Source organism: Dreissena polymorpha, chromosome 7 (genome assembly GCF_020536995.1).
Source record: "Dreissena polymorpha isolate Duluth1 chromosome 7, UMN_Dpol_1.0, whole genome shotgun sequence".
NCBI lineage: Eukaryota > Metazoa > Mollusca > Bivalvia > Myida > Dreissenidae > Dreissena > Dreissena polymorpha.
In genome coordinates, this window is record NC_068361.1 from 76128692 (window position 1) to 76148758 (window position 20067).

Below are 20067 nucleotides of genomic sequence, written 5' to 3' on the forward strand. Positions count from 1 at the left end.
AAACCAATACACTTTTCTGATTGTTACCACAATAACAGCTCGATCAGATAATGGCTTAAGACTGTATGACAGACTTGTTTAACAACGGTAATTTCAAACATAACTTTTCAATTATTTGTTTCGTAGATTAAATAATTGTACCCCACACTTGATTTTCCCAACGATGGCAGCTTCCAAGTCCATATTAAACCGTCTTGCTATTATGACTATAAATGTCGTGTCCAAACCATATTTGATACGTCTTAAACGTTATTCTATGTCTGATATGGCTTATTTACAGTACTTATTCATAATTTAATAGCATTTTTAGCAAAGTACTACAGAAATACTTACCTGCGGTCATGCTGGCCTAATCTTTATATTGCGACTGTAATGAAGTTATAGGATCAAAGCTTATTTATGATTGTTGTTGTAAACTAGTTACCTTGTAAATTGAAATGTGTCTGAGTTGGTGTCTGTAGCTATAAGGTTTTATGTCCGCTTCGAGGTTATATGTACAGTCTGTCCTCTATCCGGCTCATGTAAAACGAGTACTGAAAAGAGACCAATGCAAGAATTTCAATAAAAATATTCTTGATAATACTAACTTGGGACGAAAAAAATGCTACTAATCATCAAATGTGTTAAGTATATTCACTCAAAATAAATATACTTTTGGCAAAAATACTTGATGAATTGATCTCTGAAAGCGTAAAACACAGCACACAATCTGTAGGAAATAAAATACATTTTTAAGTTGTTAAAATTCATGCCCAATTCCAAATCATATTCATCCTTAATGTTCTGGTCACAAACTGTATAGTAATAGAGTAAAATGTTATCCTGTCTTTATAAAGTTTATATGTTATTTTCCCTTAAGCATGAAAAATTGTTCTGAAAACAATTGAACATTCACTTAAATGACAATATCATAAAGGGATTTCTTCAAGCAAAAAACAGCAATCCAAAACAAATATAAATAAAACTATCTGGAGGAAAAGCAACATTTTCAAATACTCGCAACCCATTACAAAAGGCAGCTACACCGAAAGAGGCTAGCTATAAAATTCCTATTGAAAATAAAAAAAATGGATGATCCAGATTGCCAATTCGTATACGAATTAACATTTTCAGTGCGTTTGCATAAGATATGTATCGCTACATGTATCAGAACATGCCAATGCGACGTTGTTTTAGACTTCTTCGGCGGAGAAAACGGTATTCCTTGACATGTGCGTGCTCAACAACAGTTGTTCTAGAAGTTGTCCGTGTACAACAGCCAAGTGCGTGCTCAACAGCAATCGTTAAAACCAATGGAAACTCAACTTTACCTTGAAAATTACGCCATTAGCAATCGATTTATAGAGAGAGAGAGAGAGAGAGAGAGAGAGAGAGAGAGAGAGAGAGAGAGAGAGAGAGAGAGAGAGAGAGAGAGAGAGAGAGAGAGAGACGGAGAGAGAGAGAGAGAGAGAGAGAGAGAGAGAGAGAGAGAGAGAGAGAGAGAGAGAGAGAGAGAGAGAGAGAGAGAGAGAGAGAGAGAGAGAGAAAGAGAGAAAGAGAAGGGGAGGGAGAATATACACTTTGTGTAAGTTTGCTGTCTGTTTTTGAACTATGTGTTTTGTCGCGTGAGTAGTGACTTATTAAAATGTATCATTTTACCGTTTTGTCAGCCAATGTTGTGCATCACAAAAATGCTTTTACTTTATATTTCGCATCGAGTTCTGTGGTTTAGTATTTAATACATTTTTAACATGGGTAAATGAAATAACCCAATGTTTTGATACCATAATAAGCATAATAGGCATTCGAATCCGATTATTAACAAATCCTCGGACACATATATAAAACCATGTTTGTAACCTGCCAATTTTGGTAAAGAATCTAGCATTTTTTTCTTTTTTGTAAAGTTAACGTGCAGACTGTCTTTTTCGAGTTACACTTTCACTTGGGTTATTAATCTATTATCGTTATTTCGTTTTTAAGCCTAAAAAACAACTTTCCAAGGTTATATTTAGATAAGCCAATAAGAACGAACCTATGTTTTTCGTAATTTTGATTTCTATTTGCAACTTTCGATTTTTACACTTATCAATTTATTTTTAATTCGTTTTATATAAGTTCTGAATAACAAACCATGTCGGAAGACATGATATAGAGGATATTTGTTAATGCCAGTGTAAGATCGTTTGTTATTTTATGAGTTATCATAGAAAATAAATTTTCTGTTTCTTTTATGCCCCTTTTTCAAGAAAATAATTAACAGCTGTTTCCCTTTTGCTGAAAAGTTACCCTTTCTCGTAGTTTCATCCGTGTCGTGCCTCAATATATTTCAAAACACAATATGACATCATTAATGTGACGAAATGACGTCATTATACAAGCGAAATTCTCCAGTTAAACACTTTTACAATGTGAAAAGAATATGTGGTTGATTCGATTGAATGTCAATTTTAATTCACTCAAGATCATAGAAAAAATATACATATAGGATCTGGTACGAGTTGTCATATCATTCCATATTTTATTAAACGAGTTCAGGAATTTTGTTAGTAAGCAAGCCTTTGGCAAGCTTACTAACGAATTTCCTGGACGAGCTTAATAAAATATGATTTGATATGACAACGAGTGTCATAAATATTTACGCACACATAATGATTAATCCCGAATGTTGTTTACATTTCGTGACGTCAATTGACGTTGAAACGTCATTTCAGCAAAATAACAAAATGCGATTAGTCAATAAACGAAAACTAAGCCGATGAAAACGCTTTAAAATGTTGTATTACACATGTTTAATCTAAACAAGAGGGCCAAGATGGCCCTGGTTCGCTCACCTGAGAGGAGTCGGTTTATTCAATCTTTACCTAATGTCAAACCTGACCTAGATATCGACCAGACAAACATCCTGGTCAAGTTTCATCGTTATTGAACCGAATCTCTGGCGTAGGGAGTGTTTTTGTTTTTGTAAGATTTAAAATGGTGACCTATATTTTGAGTTGACCCCGCTTACCAAACATCAAACTTTGCTTACAAGGATTTTGTATAATATAATGAAAATTTAGACAATATAAGGGCAATAATTATGGCATAAAGTATGTGATTTTGCTCATCATCTAACTTGCCTGAGATCTTTCAGCAACTTTGATAAAGAATGCTTGAGAAATGTAAATGCTAGAGTGTTTACAAACCAAATATGGACGGAAGGACAGCAGACAAAGACCAATCCTAAAACCTCATCTGAGCAATCAGGTGAGCTAATAAGTGTGTTTCACCGATCTGAGCCATTTTCAAACTTGTCCAAGAAATCAATTAAACCAATGTATTGACTAAGTTTCACGATGATTAGGCAAAATATGTGACTTCTATAGTGTTCGCTCACAAGGTTTCTGTCTATATAGTCACATAAGGAAAACTGCCCCACCCCCCGGCAGCCATGTTTATAGACCCATCGGGACCATTTGCAAACTCATTTGAGATATATATGAAACCAATCTTTTCACCAAGTTTCATCATGATTGGGCAAAAAATGTGACTTCGAGAGTGTCCACAAGCTTTTTTTACTATATAAATATTATAAAACTGCCCCCCCCCCCGGCAGCCATGTTATTCAACTGACCGAAACCATTTTCCAACTCAACTCTTGTATCAAGGAAACAAATGTTCTGACCAAATTCCATTAAAATTGGGCAAAATATGTGACTTCTAGAGTGTTCACTATATACATATAGAGAAAAATGTCCCGCCCACTGGCGGCCATGTTTTTTCACCGATCTGGGCCATTTTCGAACTCGTCCGACATATCAATAAAACCAATGTTTTGATTTACTTTCACGATGATTGGGCCAAAATTGTGACTTCTAGAGTGTTTACAAGGTTGCTCTATAGCCATATAAGGAAAACTGCCCCGCCCACTGGCGGCCATGTTTTTCAACGGACCGGAACCACTTTTAACCTCAACCAACATATCATTAAGACAGACATTTAGACAAAGTTACATTAAGATTGGGCATGAAATGTGACTTCTACAGTATTTACAAGCTTTTTCTTTTTTTTGACATAGTGACCTAGTTTTTGTCCCAGCATGACCCAGTTTCGAACTCGATCGAGATATCATTAAGAAAAATCTTCTGACCAAGTTTCATGAAGATCAGAAATAAATGTGGCCTCTAGAGTGTTTACGAACAAATGCGGACGGACGGACGACGGATGGACGGACGGACGACGGACAAAGACCGGTAACAAAAGCTCACCTGAGCAATCGGGTGAGCTAAAACAAAACATCCAACCTCGAATAAAAATTAACACAAAAATGATACACACAACTACACTGTACTATTATGAAAACATAAATAATCAAAGCGGAGTAACTACTGTAAACTTAAATGCAATATTTAGAAGAGTTGTCTCGCATGTTACATGACCTTAATTCATGATTGTTTACAAGCCTTTTACTATATAAATATAAGGAAAACTGCCCCGTCCCCCTTGCAACCATGTTTTTCAACGGACCGGAACCATTTCAAACTTAACTCACATATCTAGGAAACAAAAGTTCTGACAAAATTTAATGAAAATTGGGCCAAAAATGTGACTTCTACAGTGTTCACATGTTTTCACTATATTCATATAGAGAAAAATGCACCGCCCACTGGCGGCCATGTTTTTTCACCGATCTGGACCATTTTTGAACTCGTCCGAGAAATCAATAAAACCAATGTTTTGACCAACCTTCATGATCATTGGGCAAAAATTGTGACTTCCAGAATGTTAACAAGGTTTCTCTATTGCCAAATAAGGAAAAGTGCCCCGCCCACTGGCGGCCATGTTATTCAACGGATCGGAACCACTTTTGAACTCAACCAACATATCATTAAGACTAATAATCTATGTACATTCTGTAATTTGGAAGTTGAAAATATAATTCACTTGTTCTGGAACTGTCCATATACCCAAGAAATTATTAAATTTGTTGTTGATATTGTTCGTAGAAGTAGACCAAGCATACATATTCCCATTACATGTCAGGATCTAGTACTTGGAATTATTAATCCAAAAATGAATGATTTAAATATAGTTTGCCTAGAGCTTAAACGGTATATCTTTCATTGTCAAAGAAAAAACAGAATCCCCTCAAAGTACGGACTTGTAAACAGAATGAAACAAACTTTTGAAATTTACAAAAGCACAATTAAATCAGATGAAGAATTAAAAATATGGTCCCTTGTGAAAATATTTACTGACATCACATATAATGACATAACTAACCATAACACATAATTCAACTAATACATATGAATTTGTTTTGTTGTTCTTGTAAACTCTGCATTATCAGCTTGCGTATATAATGCAATTCAGCACCCATACTATTTTTTTTTTTTTTTTTTTTTCTAATGTGCAATTTTTTATGTTAAATGATATGTACATACTTATATTCAACACTAATTTAGTTTGTATTGAACAAACTAGTGTATGTTTGTTGTTGTTACATACTTGTACTATAACTCAATTATAATTGTATATGAATGTATGTTTGAATTTAATTACCAAATTGCTATACATGAACTACTTTGTTATATGAAATTCATAATGTATGTAATATTCTACGGAGTTAATAAAATTTTGCAGGTAAAAAAAAAAAAAAAAAAAAAAAAAAAAAAAAAAAAAAAAAAAAAAAAAAAAAAACATATCATTAAGACAAACATTTTGACAAAGTTATATGAAGATTGGGCATGAAATATGACTTCTACAGTGTTTACAAGTTTTTTTTTCTTTTTTTGACCTAGTGACCAAGTTTTTGACCCGACACGACCCAGTTTCAAACTCGACCGAGATTTCATTGTGACGAAGCTTCTGACCAAGTTTAATGAAGATCGGACAATAAATGTGGCCTCTAGAGTGTTTAAGAACAAATGTTAACGGACGGACTGACTGACGGACGGACGGACGACGGACAAAGACCGGTCACAAATGCTCACCTGAGCAATCAGGTTAACTAAAAATATGTAATGGTTGTATAACATGGGAAACAGGGTATAGTATGTGATAAAATTATTTCTGATAATCTAAAAATAGAAAAAAGTGTTCCGAAAATTTATTCTTTTCACCGGTAAAAATAACAATTTGTTCTTTTCACTGCTGTTATTTCACTGCAGAAATGTCATATTTCATCATTAGGTATAAAAGAAAATTATATTCACGAAAGTAACATTTATTTCTATGTTTTGTTGAAATTTACGTTCGGCAGTCACGTAAAAAAGGAGAAAAAAATGCCTTTGTCAAAATAATTGTTAACAGTGATTAATATAATACAATAACAAGAGCAATGTTGCTTGTATGAGAGCATTTGTTTTAGAGAGTATAATAATATTTGTAAAACATAGCACCTGTGTCATCTATTTATATTTCAAGGATCAATTAGTTATATAGTGTTGAAGTTATGCTAGTTGTCATCTGTTTAAATTTGAAGTTTCAAGTTAATCCCTTCAGTAGATTTAGATTTAATCCCTTCAGTAGATTAAGAGTTATGCTCCGGACAAAACGGAAACAAATTTACTATGAAATTAAATAAAGGCAGATTACTACAAAACTACGGCCAATAGAGTAATGGTTCATGCTCACTGCACTTCTCCTAGTTGCCATCTGTTTATATTTCTAGTTTCAAGTAAATCCCTTCAGTAGATTAAGAGTCATGCTCCGGACAAAAAATTACTTTGAACTTAAATAAAGGGAGATAATTCATTATCTAAGGTAAATAGAGTTATTGTTCTTAGTCACTGCACTTCTCCGACTTGCCATCTGTTTATATTTCAAGTTTCAAGTAAATCCTCTCAGAAGATTTAGAGTTATGCCCCGCACAAAAAATTACTTTGAAATTATATATGGGAGATAATTAAAAAACTATGGTAGATAGAGCTATGTTTCTTGGTCACTGCACGTTTGCTAGTTACCATCTGTTTATATTTTAAGTTTTAAGTAAATCCATTGAATAAATTTGGAGTTATGCTCTGGACAAAGTTTCGGACGGAAGGACGGACGGACGGAGACTATTACTATATCCCTTTTCGAAATTTCGGCGGGGATAATAAAGCTTTAAACAGTATTTATCTTTTATTATCAAAGGTTCGTTTTCATTTCTTTATAAACTTGCACAACACCACTTCTCTGGTAATATAGCCTAAAATTGCGAACCAAAGCCAATGTTTAAAAATGCTATGTTTGACGCGTCAAATATTGTTATATATAAATAATGCTTGTCATGTATTAAACTGGTCCTCTTGTGCTGTTTCTTTGCACTTGCCGCAAAATGTGTATCTGTTCCTTTACGAGCCGTGCCTTTTTATCAAGTGCGTTAATCTGAATGAGAACATATTTAATCAGTATATGTTAATAATATGCAATATATGTCGGAAACGTAAAACCAAAGTATTGAATAAATACACAAGTGTTTCTTACAACGTTGAATTAAGGTATAAGACGTTGACACACCAGACACTGCATTGTGTATATTTTTTGACGACAAAACAAAGTTTTATCTTGATCGCTTTCGTATATATAGGAATAATACCTTGTAATCAACATCGTTATGTTTATTTTTTCCCCTTCTTTTCCAGTTGTACTATCTTTTCCATCAGGTTATGGTGCTTCTCTTCTAAGTTCTTTATCATAACTTGAATCTGAATCTTGAATACTACAACCCAATTTCAGCGTGTAATCTTTATTCATGACATAGGATTATTAACTATAAGGTCCGCAGTGATCTTTCTCTTATTAAAACAGCCGTATTACTTCGTGTTTGGAACATAAAACTGTCAAGTAATCAATCTATAAATCTATATAAGGTCCCTGTAAATAAAAAAATTCGATATAATGCATGGGAAACATCAAAACTCTGAGCTACGCCATTTTAATTGCTTATAAACCTGATAAATACGAAACTCAATATTTGCGTAATAAGCGTCAAACCGGTTAGCTAAACTTTAATGTAGACGTCACGGCCTGGAGCGAAATCCTTGCGTATTCCGCCAGAGAGATCCTTGTCCCTGTATACTAACGTTATACTTTTGCATTTCAACTGGCTTCAAAGTGATCACTTTTTGACGCCTTTATATACACAGAAAGTCAACAAATGTAAGTGGATTCATTAATGATTGGAATTTTATGGGATAATTTGCATAAGACCGAATTGAGTAACATAATCATAGCATTGAAGTAGCATTCAGATTCCTGACATAAGCTTGTAGTAGGGCTGATAAGAAATGGTGGATATTGTGTGTTAGAAACTTTGATAGTGTCTGTTTAGTAAATGATGATATTTTCAATAAATACATTTCTTATGCATTTTTACATAATTATGGACAAGCATCTCCATCAGCTTCGCCACCAAGTACAGGCTCTTCAAGTCCCCTGTAGTCTTTATCCTACTCTACCGCTGCGAGAAATGGGCCCCTCACGCCGAAATTGAGCGCAGGATATTTGAACAGGTTTCCGTAGACTGTTCCGAATCTCCTACACGGAGCACAAGACCAAGGAGTACGTCCGGAACATGATTACAACATTTGTTGGTATACAAGAGCCCCTACTGGCGACCGTCAAAAGACGAAAGCTGGCTTGGTTCGGGCACGTCACCAAGCACGACTCTCCGTGCAAGACTGCTCTCCAGGGCACGCTAGAGGGAGGTCGACATCGAGTCCGTCAGAAGAAAAGCTGGATGGACAATGTAAAAGAGTGGACATCCCTTCCCATGGATGAATAAATCTCAGCAACCACGACAGACCTGACTGGAGGAGAATTTCTGTATCGTCGTCCCTCTTTTCCGCTCCAAACGGCAAAACCAGTCAAGGGATTGATGATGAAGATGATGCTGATGATGATGAGGAGGAGGATGAGGATGATTAGGATGATGAGGATGAGGATAGCAATTTATCCTGCCTTTGTTGCAAACATTGACCGAATAAGGCAGGGTCGAATAAATTTTCCTATCTCCGGTCAACAGGAAGTAGTGTATTCCTACGCACGCTGTGACGATTAGCATGTTCTAATATTTGACCTATTACATCTATTCATTTACATCATTTCGCAATTTATGACGTATCTTGTGTGACGTCATTTCTCTGACAAACATACTATTTATCGATAGCTTCTCTCAGGGTTTTAGGGACGACAATTTTGACATGGTGGTTTTAACAGTGCTTTTTTAAATATTTTATAGCATCAAACGAATCATAAACGTTTTTCGGATTGTGTGTTTGTCATTCATAATTGTTAACTTCGATCGGAATAAAGGCAATGGATTAAAGTTGTCACAAAGGTAAATACAATTTAGTTTTGGTTTTGCTGCTGCATTCATTGTTACCAAGAAAAATATCACATTCTCGATTCGTTTTTTTTTCTTCTCATATTTTCAATAGGAATGTATTAAAAGGAACAGTTTAAAGAGGAACTATTTTCACGTGACACAATCGATTGTTATTCGGTCGTCTGCAACGTTGTGTACATGTAGGAGGCTCGACAAGAATAATTATATTGTTATGTCAATCTATCATATGTCTTTGATAAAATGTGTCAACGTCATGAAGCAGGATAAATAGATTACATGCTTGGTGCCGAGATGGAGAAAATGTATCCGGTTCGGCCCGAAAAAGAAAAATAGGGCTCTCTAAAGCTCGCCTTATTTTCTTTTTCTAAGCCTCACCGGATAAACTTTCTCCATCGTCACCAACCATGTATTCTCTATATTTTCATACATATAATTTGATGCGGCATTACTCCATCAACGTTTTACACGTGTACTTTTCATATATATTTTGATTAAATTGTGAAATATAAAGAGTCATGAAACTGTTTCAGTACGCACTCGTACTTGCAAGCCAGACTGGGTCATCGCATTCGGTATGTACACACATGCTCACCATTTGTTTATATGTATACCATATCATACTAACGAGATTTTGATGAAGCAGTTAACAGGACCTATCTTATCAGTTTCAATAATAAAATATACCTGTATGTAACGTAGGCCGAGGTAAATTGTCGCATGACATAAATGTTTTGATGCACAACGTACGTGTCAATCTTTAGTTTAGTTATACAACTCATGTTAACGCTTTTTAAGCATGAACTTAAGTTTGATTATCAACAACCAAATCAAGTGTCGAAAACCATCGTTAAACAATCCAAAATTGAAAATTACTCTGGGTTTAAACCAGTTTGAGGTGTAGCTGAATCTAACACTAAGCTCAGAAATAATCACAAAACCAACATGCGTCTTAAACGATCTCAGTCAGAACATGAAATCGTTTATGCCAAAACTTGACACGCGAATCGAATGCTACAAACATTATTTTAGTGTACTAGTGTAAACAGTTTTTGAATCTATTAAACCGACTGAGGGATATGTTTTAAAGTACTTGCTATACTTAGAAATATGGTCCAACTGAAAAAGAGCTTAAACTATTAAGTTAGAGATGTCAAAACTACACTGCGTAAGAAAGGTCGTTAGGATATGTTATCATCATAACAAAACATAGCCTCTTAATACCGTAAAATGATAACATTGAAGTATTGTACGGTGATACGTTCTACTGCATTTACAAAGCACATATCGAAATGTTGTAGTAACGGTATGTTATATCAGACGACGATACTCAATAAACTACCGGGAGAGTATTGAGCAGAGATAAGTCATCCCTCTCACGATAGAGGCATTTTATCTCTTAAGTAGGTCGATACATCAAATCGATTGGTAATGTGCAAAGGTGCAATTTTCACCGTTTACTTTTGAGTATTAAACCAATGTTAGACACAAGTTAGTTTTGCAAGCATTGATGGTATCATACTAATTCACATTGGAGATAGGATTTCTATTTTCGTATTGAACTTTAAAAATTGTTTTTATTGTAGACAACATAGCATTTAACTAGACAACAAAAATGGCGGAACGGATAGAAACGCCATTACAATTAGAGTCGGATAGTCTGTTTGATTTTTTTTGTTCAGGATGCGAAGACAGCGGTCTAAAAATTGACGCTCAACATTTCTGCAAAATTTGTAAACGGTACTTTTGTGAACATTGTGTAGATCTGCATAATCAACTTTTCAAGAACCACGTCGTTTTCGGGACGGGAGAGAAATCAGACTGGCCTGTTGCAGAAGCAAAGTTGGATAACATATCACAGTGCGAACAACATCCCGAAGAAAAGATAAAGATGTTTTGTTATGGTCACAGAAAACTGTGCTGCATCTATTGTTTACACTCGGACCATAGGTTAGTGTGCTTCTTTATTTGAATATGTTATTTTACACTATTACTTATCGACGGAGACTTTTAATGACTTTTTATTGGTACTGACGCGTCATTCCGGTTAGAGGGGTGGCAAACAGTACATGTACGTTTTTAACATACCACCACCAACCGACCAACTTGTAGTAAAACACCTATCGTATTAAACATAACTGTCCAGCAATTTGTTCTTTCTTTATAAAAGGTACTTTCCCAACTGAAGAAAAACTACAAAATTCCCAACTGCCGTCTGAAAAATTCCTATAAGGAAGGACACTTTCTTCTATTTTTTTTCCAAAAGTGCATTATCTGCAAGTAAGTTTACAAATAAAAAGAGCACTGACACTGAACATTTCAAGCAAAAATGAATGTTTATCAATAATTTAGTGGATTTGTGCTATTGATACCAAGCAATTAAAAAACAACATAATTTCCAAATTGAAGATTTCACGACGTAAATGTCCACTATTTCAGGGTTTTTCGCGCTAATTTTTCCCTATTGGTATGGTACAGGTATTTTTCCCAATTGGGAAAGAAAAATCGTCGCTGTCTTACATTACTTAAATATCGTAAATAAATTCTTTATTTTCTTTACACATATTCATTAATCAAGTTATATTAATTATTTTAACCATGTACATAATTTGCAAACAAGTAGTTCGCATAGAAGAAGCGGCGAAAGGAATTTACGCCGAAGGGGACTTTCAGAAACTCTCTGAAAACATTATCTCTACGTGTGAGAAGATTGACTGGGAACACATTGATATGGCAATGCAGCTTGACACTCTTCAATCCAGTTATGATAAAACACTTCCAGAAATTGCATCTTTCCAAAATAAAATGACAAATGTAATGGAGAAACTGGGCAATTGTTCTACGTCGGAACTTGAAAACATGTTTACAAGTATTAAGGTAACATGCACAAATGAAATCCAACTTCATACAGAGCTTCATAAAAAATATAAACGACTCCATAAAGGTCTTCAAAGTATACAACAGGACAGTGAACAACTAGCGTTCATACTATGTAGGAAATATGATGATCTGACCAAAGAAACTGATGCTTTATATGAACGAAAGGACAACAGGGAAATTAACTTCAGTTTTCAACCTGAGGCCTCCATGTTGCAATTACTTTCTGAATTAGATAGTCTTGGAAAAATTCAGACATACAGGAACAACCCTAATCAAGTCATTAAAGTATCAGATATGACCAAGCATGATATATGCGATTACCTTGACAGGTCGTCCCCTGCAGCAACGATAATTGGCATATGTGAAATGGCATACGGCCAATTTCTAATAGCTGACAGTTCAAACAAGAACGCTAAATTGTTAGATCATTCCTTAAAAGTTTTGTCACGCCAAAATTTCCTGTACGCACCAAACCAAATGTGCAATGTAAGTGCATACAGCGTGGCTGTCATATTTGAAGATTATGTTATCCAATTTATTCGAGTAAACAACCTACGCATAACAGTTGAAAGAATAATACAATTGGAAGGCTACTGCTACAGTATTGGGTACCACAACTTTGACATATTTTGTACAAATGCTGAAGCAATCTACCACTATGATATTGATGGAAGACAAATGAAAAGCAAAATCTCCGTTAAAAATGGTATGTTATAATTTTTAATTCTTGCTCACCTTTTTATAAAGTCCATGTTAGCTTTGTGGATCGCCTTTTGTCCATCATGCGTGTGCATATATCTTTTATTATGCCTCTCATTCGAAGAAGAAGTGATTTATTTTTGTGCTGGATGTCGGTGGGTCTGTCTGTCTGTCGGTAGACCAGTTTGTTCCCGATCAATAACTCATCAACACATTGAAAGATTGGCTTGATACTTTACATGTGCATTTGCCTTTGACAGTAGATGACCTCTATTGAAATTAGGGTCACTATGTCAAAGGTCAAGGTCACTGTCACAATAAGTGTGAAATTCGTTTCCGATCAATAACTCATCAACGAATTAACCGATTTGCTTGATACTGAACATGTTCATTTTCCTTGGACAGTAGATAAACCCTACATAAATTGGGGTCACTTGGTCAAAGGTCAAGGTTGCTGTCACAAAAGTGTGAAAATTGTTTCCGATCAATAACTTCACATGTGCATTTGCCTTGGAAAGTAGATGAACCCTATAGAAATTGGGGTCAGTTGGTCGAAGGTTAAGGTTACTGTCACAAGAAAGTGTGAAAATCGTTTCCGATCAACAACTGATCAACGAATTGACAGATTGGCTTGATACCTAACATGTGCATTTGCCTTGAAAAGTAGATGACCCATATTGAAATTGGGGCCTCTATGTCAAAGGTCAAGGTCACTGTCACAATAAGTGTGAACATAGTTTCTGATCTATAACTAATCAACAAATTGACCTATTTGCTTGAAACTAAACATGTGCATTTGCCTTGGGCAGTAGATAATCCCTACAGAAATTGGGGTCACTTGGTCAGAGGTCAAGGTTACTGTTACAATAAGTGTGAAAATCGTGTCCAATCAATATCTCATCAACGAATTGACAGATTGGCTTGATACTTTACATGTGCATTTGCCATGGAAAGTAGATAGCCCCTATTGAACTTGGGGTCACTGGGTCAAAGGTTAAGGTTACTGTCACACAAAAAAGTGTGAAAATCGTTTCCGATCGATAACTCATCGACGAATTGACAGATTGGCTTGATACTACAAATTTCAAATGTGCATTAGCCTTGGATAGTAGATGACTCCTATTAAAATTTTGGTCACTAGGCCAAGGTCCATGTCACAATTAAGGTGAAAATCGTTTCCGATCAATAACTCATCAACAAATTGACCGATTGGCTTGATACTGTCCATGTGCATTGGACTTGGAAAGTAGATAACACCTATTGAAATTAGGGTCACTTGGTAAAAGGTTAAGGTTACTGTCACACAAAAAAGAGTGAAACTCGTTTCCGATCAATAACTCAACAACGAATTGACAGATTGGCTTGATACTTCAAATGTGCATTGGCCTTGGATAGTAGATGACCCCTATTTAAATTTTGATCAATAACTCAATAAAGAATTGACAGATTGGCTTGATACTTTAAATGTGCATTGGCCTTGGATAGAAGATGACCCCTATTTAAATTTTTGTCACTATGCCAAGGTCACTGGCACAATGAAGGTGAAAATCGTTTCAAATCAATTACTCATCCATAAATTGACCGATTGGCTTGATTCTGTCCATGTGCATTGGACTTGAACAGTAGATGACCCCTATTGAAATTAGGGTCACTAGGTCAAAGGTCATGGTCACTGTCACAATAAGTGGGAAAATTGTTTAAGATCAATACCTCGTCAACAAAAGGACAGATTGGCTTTATACTTCCCTAGAGCATTGGCCTTGGTCAGTAGATGACCCCTTGAAATTGGGGTCACTAGGTCAGGGTCACTGTCACAATAAGTGTGAAAAGTGTTTCCAATCAATAACTTGTCAACGAAATGACCGATTGGCTCGATACTTTACCTGACATTGGCATGGGATGTAAATGACCCCTATTGAAATTGGGGTCACTTGTTAAGCCCTGTTGCTGTTTGTTTGTTTTTTTTTGTTTTTTTTTGGGGGGGGGCATAAGTGTCTGACCGCGGAACTCTTGTTTAAATATCATCGCCTCCTAAGCGTCTTGGAAGATTTTAACGGAACTTCATTTTACTGTGCCCTGTTGATGATATAATTGGCCGTGTCATGTAACTTGTTTCCATCTATGTATATAGTTAACACTTAAAATTAAGTCTCATCTGAAACCGCCAAACCCTGATTAGTTGTTTTCGGCAATTAAAATCGTATAGAGGTCCCCTACATGGTTAGTAAAAGTCATGTTCCTAACGTAAAATGTGTCTATCTAAATACATTCTTGTATTCATTCATTCTTAGTTCGGTTATGAAGTAATTAGCATCTCTACATACAGCATGTACGATAATAATTTCTATATATAGCTCTTAAATGTGCGGTAAGCCCGGATGGAACAACTGTATACGTCACAACCAATTATGGAAACTCTTGCCTCACATTGAAAAAAGCTGAAACGCTTCAACCCCTTTCCGGCGAAATCAAACTTAAAAAACCAGATGGAGTACATGTTACAACCAATGGACAGGTACTAGTCTGTTGTCGTGGATCTAACGAAATCGTGCAGCTTGACTCGAAAGGTAAAGAGATACTGGCAAGATTTAGTGCCAGACATCCTCCTTGTTGTGTTTGCTTGAGCAAAGAAAATGGAATGCTGCTCGTGGGGTTCTATGACAGCAATGAAATACATGTCTTTAAAACAGCCTAACAAGATTTCATTAACGTTGAAGGTGTACAACGACATGCATCTGATAATCGCTGAGTTTTGTAGCAGTACTTTACAGATTAGTAGATCAATATAACTAAGCTTCTTGTGTATGGATTGTTTTGTATGGATTGTTTCGTATGGATTGTTTACTTCTCTCTTTCTATTGTATATTATATAAGTCTTGGAATTGATATAATCGCTCTAATTCCATGTGTGATTGTGTATGCCATTGGAGATATATTTTTATTGTTGTAAATCAAGCTTACATATTGATTTGAGCCTCGCTCTGTGAAAACTGAGCTTAATGCATGTGCGCAAATTGTCGTCCAAGATTAGCTTGTGCAATCAACACAGGCTAATCAGGACCGAAACTTTCCGCCTAAACTGGATTTGTGCAAAGAAGATACATTCTGTTAACGATAAATACAATAAAAGTGGAACGTGTCGTCCCGGATAAGCCTGTGCGGACTGCACAGACTAATCTTGGACGACACTTTACTCACATTCATTTAACCCCCTTTTCACAGAAGATTTATATTAAATATTTTTGTTTTTATGTGCATTAAATGTCCACCGTTGTTTCATATCCTTGTATTTTAATGTCTTTATGTTTTAAAGTATTTCACACAAAAAATCTTTTTATTTCTGATGTTAAATGGATTTATAAATATATTTTTATATTATATATAAGAAAGTTTTCGAAAAAGCCTGCATTAATGGACACTTAAGATGGATTTTTTGTTATTGTATATTTCTTTCCAAATGGAACGGTGTATTCGATGCTCTGAACAACAACGACGTTGTGTCCAATTCTTTTCAGAGTCTAAAAATTATGTAAAGAAAGCTGGTTTTGTCGTGGGGTGATAAACTAAATGATAAATTCTACATTATATTGTAGCAATCGATCCTGTACTTTTTGTATGGCTGGTGTCTCTACTATCTATGTGTTTTGTCGCATGGCTAGTGACTTATTAATATTAATCATTTAATCGTTTAGTCAGACAGTGTTGTGCATCAAAAATTGAATTTACATTCGTTTTCGAATCGAGTTCAGTGGTAAAGTATTTAATATATATTTAACATTTGGAAATGAAATAACCCAATGTTTTGTAGCACACATAATAAGCAGAATAAGCATACGAATCCAATTATTAACAGATCCTCTGACACATATATGAAACAATGTAACTTGCCAATTTAGGTAAAGAATATGGTATGCTTTTCTTTTTATGCTCCCCGAAAATATTTTCGGGGAGCATATAGTTGCCAGTTTGTCCTTCCTTACTTCCTTACTTACTTCCTTTCTTCCTACCTTCCATCCCACTTGTATTACAGTTTTTCATAACGCCTTCAATATTTTACCGATCTCTTACATATTTTGCCTCTAGGAACCTTGCATAGACCTCTATCTTTTGATGAGGTTTGAGGTCAATGGGGTCAAGGTCAATGTCACCGAGGCTAATAATCGATTTTCCGTCACACTTAAGTTGCAGTTTATCATAGCGCCTTCACTATTTTACCGATCTCTTACATATTTGGCATGTAGGTACCTTGCATGGACCTCTACCATTTGATAAGGTTTGAGGTCACTGGGGTCAAGGACAAGGCCACCGAGGCTAACAATATATTTTTTCAAGGTCAAACAAGGGGAGCATCCATCGTTTTCAACGATACTTGTTTGTAAAGTTTAAGTGCAGACTGTCTTTTTCAAGGAACACTTGGTTTATTAATCTACTTACGAGAATGCGTTTTTTAGACCTAAAAACAACTTTCAAAGGTTGTTTAACGATATATTTAAATAAAACAATAAGCATCCGAGAAATGTAATATGGGATGACTGTTTACAACCTGTTTATCAAGAACACTTTTAGATACCGAAAACAACTGTATTTGTTCAATAGATTGTGTGTTTATAAAATAGTTTTTGCATAATTAAATACAATATGTTGAATTGTTATCATATATCAAAGTCAGTTATATAGAAGGAAATCAGTATGAAAATATGTACAGCTACTATAAATTCAATATTGATATTCTTTTATACTACAAAACATCACTTGATCTTTCTTATAGTTACAAATGTGTGCAAATAGTGAAGTACATACAAGACATTGGAAAATGTATCATATAAAAACAACTGTCAAACTATTTGTAATTTATATGAACAAAAAATATGTGGCATAAATACATTATTTTTGCAAAAACAACTGCAAAACAACTTTTTAGCTCACCTGATTGCTCAGGTGAGCTTTTGTGATCGGCCTTTGTCCGTCGTCTGTCCGTCCGTCCGTCCGTCCTCAATTGTTCGTAAACACTCTAGAGGCCAAATTTCTTGTCCGATCTTCATGAAACTTGGTCAGAAACTTTGTCCCAATGATACCTTGGTCGAGTTTGAAACTGGGTCATGCCGGGTCAAAAACTAGGTCACTAGGTAAAAAACAACCTTGTAAACACTGTAGAAGTCACATTTCATGCCCAATCTTCATGTTACTTTGTCAAAATGTTTGTCTTAATGATACGTTGGTTGAGTTCAAAAGTTGTTCCGGTTCGTTGAAAAACATGGCTGCAAGTGGGCGGGGCAGTTTTCCTTATTTGGCTGAAGAGAAACCTTCTAAACACTCTAGAGGCCACATTTCTTGACCGATCTTCATAAAACTTGGTCAGAAGCTTTGTCCCAATGATAAATCGGTCGAGTTTGAAACTGGATCATGCTGGGTCAAAAACAAGGTCACTAGGTCAAAAAAAGAAAAATATTTTAAACACTGAAGAAGTCACATTTCATGCCCAATCTTCATGTAACTTGTCAAATGTTCGTCGGTATGATATGTTGGTTGAGTTCAAAAGTGGTTCTGGTCCGTTGAAAAACATAGCCGCCAGTGAATACTCTTGAAGTCACAATGATATTTGGTCGGAACATTTGTTTTCTAGATACAAGAGTTGAGTTCGAAAATGGTTCCGGTCCGTTGACAAACATGACTACCGCGGGGTGGGGCGCATTTTCCTTATATTTGTATAGTAAAAAAAAGCTTGTGAGCACTCTAGCAGTCACATTTTATTGCCTAATCATCATGAAACTTGGTGAAAACATTGGTTTTATTTATGTCTCGGATGAGTTCGAAAATGGTCCCGATCGGTCTAAATAATATGGCCGCCAGGGGGGTTGGGGCAGTTTTCCTTATATGACTATAGATAAACCTTGTGAACACTCTAGAAGTCACATATGTATGCCCCCGCACTGTCCGTCTGTCTGTCTGTCGGTCTGTCCGTCACACTTTTGCGTTTAGTTTCGAAAAATGCTCATAACTTCTATGTCGCTTCATATGTAACTTTCATATTTGGTATGCATGTTTTTATGGACAAGGCCTCTCCATACGCACTAATGTTGACCGATTTGACCTTGAACTTAGGGTTCGCGATTAGGTTTTGAAATCTTCGTTTAGGTTTCGAAAAGGCGTTTTTCGGGCCCATATTTCTTCCTATGGAGACAGCTCTTGTTTGCCTAATCATCGTTAAACTTAGTCAAGACATTGGTTTTATTGATATCTTGGACAAGTTGGAAAATGTCTCAAATCGGTGAAACAAACACACTTTTTAGCTCACCTGAGGTTTTAGGGTCTGTCTTTGTCCGTCGTTCGTCCGTTTACATTTGGTTTGTAAACACTTTAGCATTCACATTTCTCAAGCATTCTTTATCAAAGTTACTGAGAAGCTATATGGCCACAAGATCTCAGTCAAGTTTGATAATGAGCAAAATCGCATAATAAATGCCAGAATTATCGCCCTTATTGTCAAAATTTTCATGATATTATACAAAATCCTTGTTAACACTCTAGAGGTCACAATTTTGTTTCAGATTTTATTTATCTTGGTCATTATATTTATTTATGTAAGCAAAGTTTGATGTTTGGTCATGAGGGGTCAAAATATAGGTCACCAGGTCAAATCTTACAAAAAAATGCGTAAACACTCCATACGCCAGAGTTTTGGTTCAATAATGATGAAACTTGACCAGGATGTTTGTCTGGACAATATCTAGGTCAAGTTTTATGTTTGGTAATATGGGGACAAAATCTAGGTCATGGAATCTTACAAAAACCTTGTAAACAGACTAGAGGCCATATTTTGGTCCAATAATAATGATACTTGACCAGGATGTTTTTCTTGAAAGTATCTAGGCAAAGTTTGGCATTTGGTCATGTGGGGTCAAAATCTTGGTCACGAGGTCCAAATCTTACAAAAACCTTGTTAACACATGTAGAATTAGCATTTCTTGCAAATGTTTGCATGCAAAAAACTCATGCAAAGGGACAGTACTCAATCAGAATTAAGCATATGTTCACACTGCAAAAGTAAACAGCAGAGAACCAACCTAATATGCTCTAAATTTTCAACTAAGCAATGAACAAGGCCTTGTAAAAAAAGGTGAGCGAAAAAGGGCCATTTTGGCCCTCTTGTCTTTTTAACCAAACAGTTGTTTGTTCTTCTTAAAAGATGTGATAAG

The 20067-nt window shown here is 35.5% G+C and overlaps 1 protein-coding gene and 1 long non-coding RNA gene across 2 annotated transcripts in view; one reads left to right on the plus strand and one right to left on the minus strand.

Annotated features, from left to right (window-relative positions):
• Positions 1-20067, minus strand: part of LOC127838190 (uncharacterized) — a 451449-nt gene that overhangs the window by 429010 nt on the left and 2372 nt on the right. The window lies entirely within an intron of this gene.
• Positions 10717-16188, plus strand: LOC127838179 (uncharacterized). Its single transcript, XM_052365763.1, has 3 exons — positions 10717-11242; positions 11899-12878; positions 15226-16188. Exons 1-3 carry the CDS (start codon positions 10908-10910, stop codon positions 15564-15566), a joined length of 1656 nt encoding a protein of 551 aa, XP_052221723.1. The 5' UTR covers positions 10717-10907; the 3' UTR covers positions 15567-16188.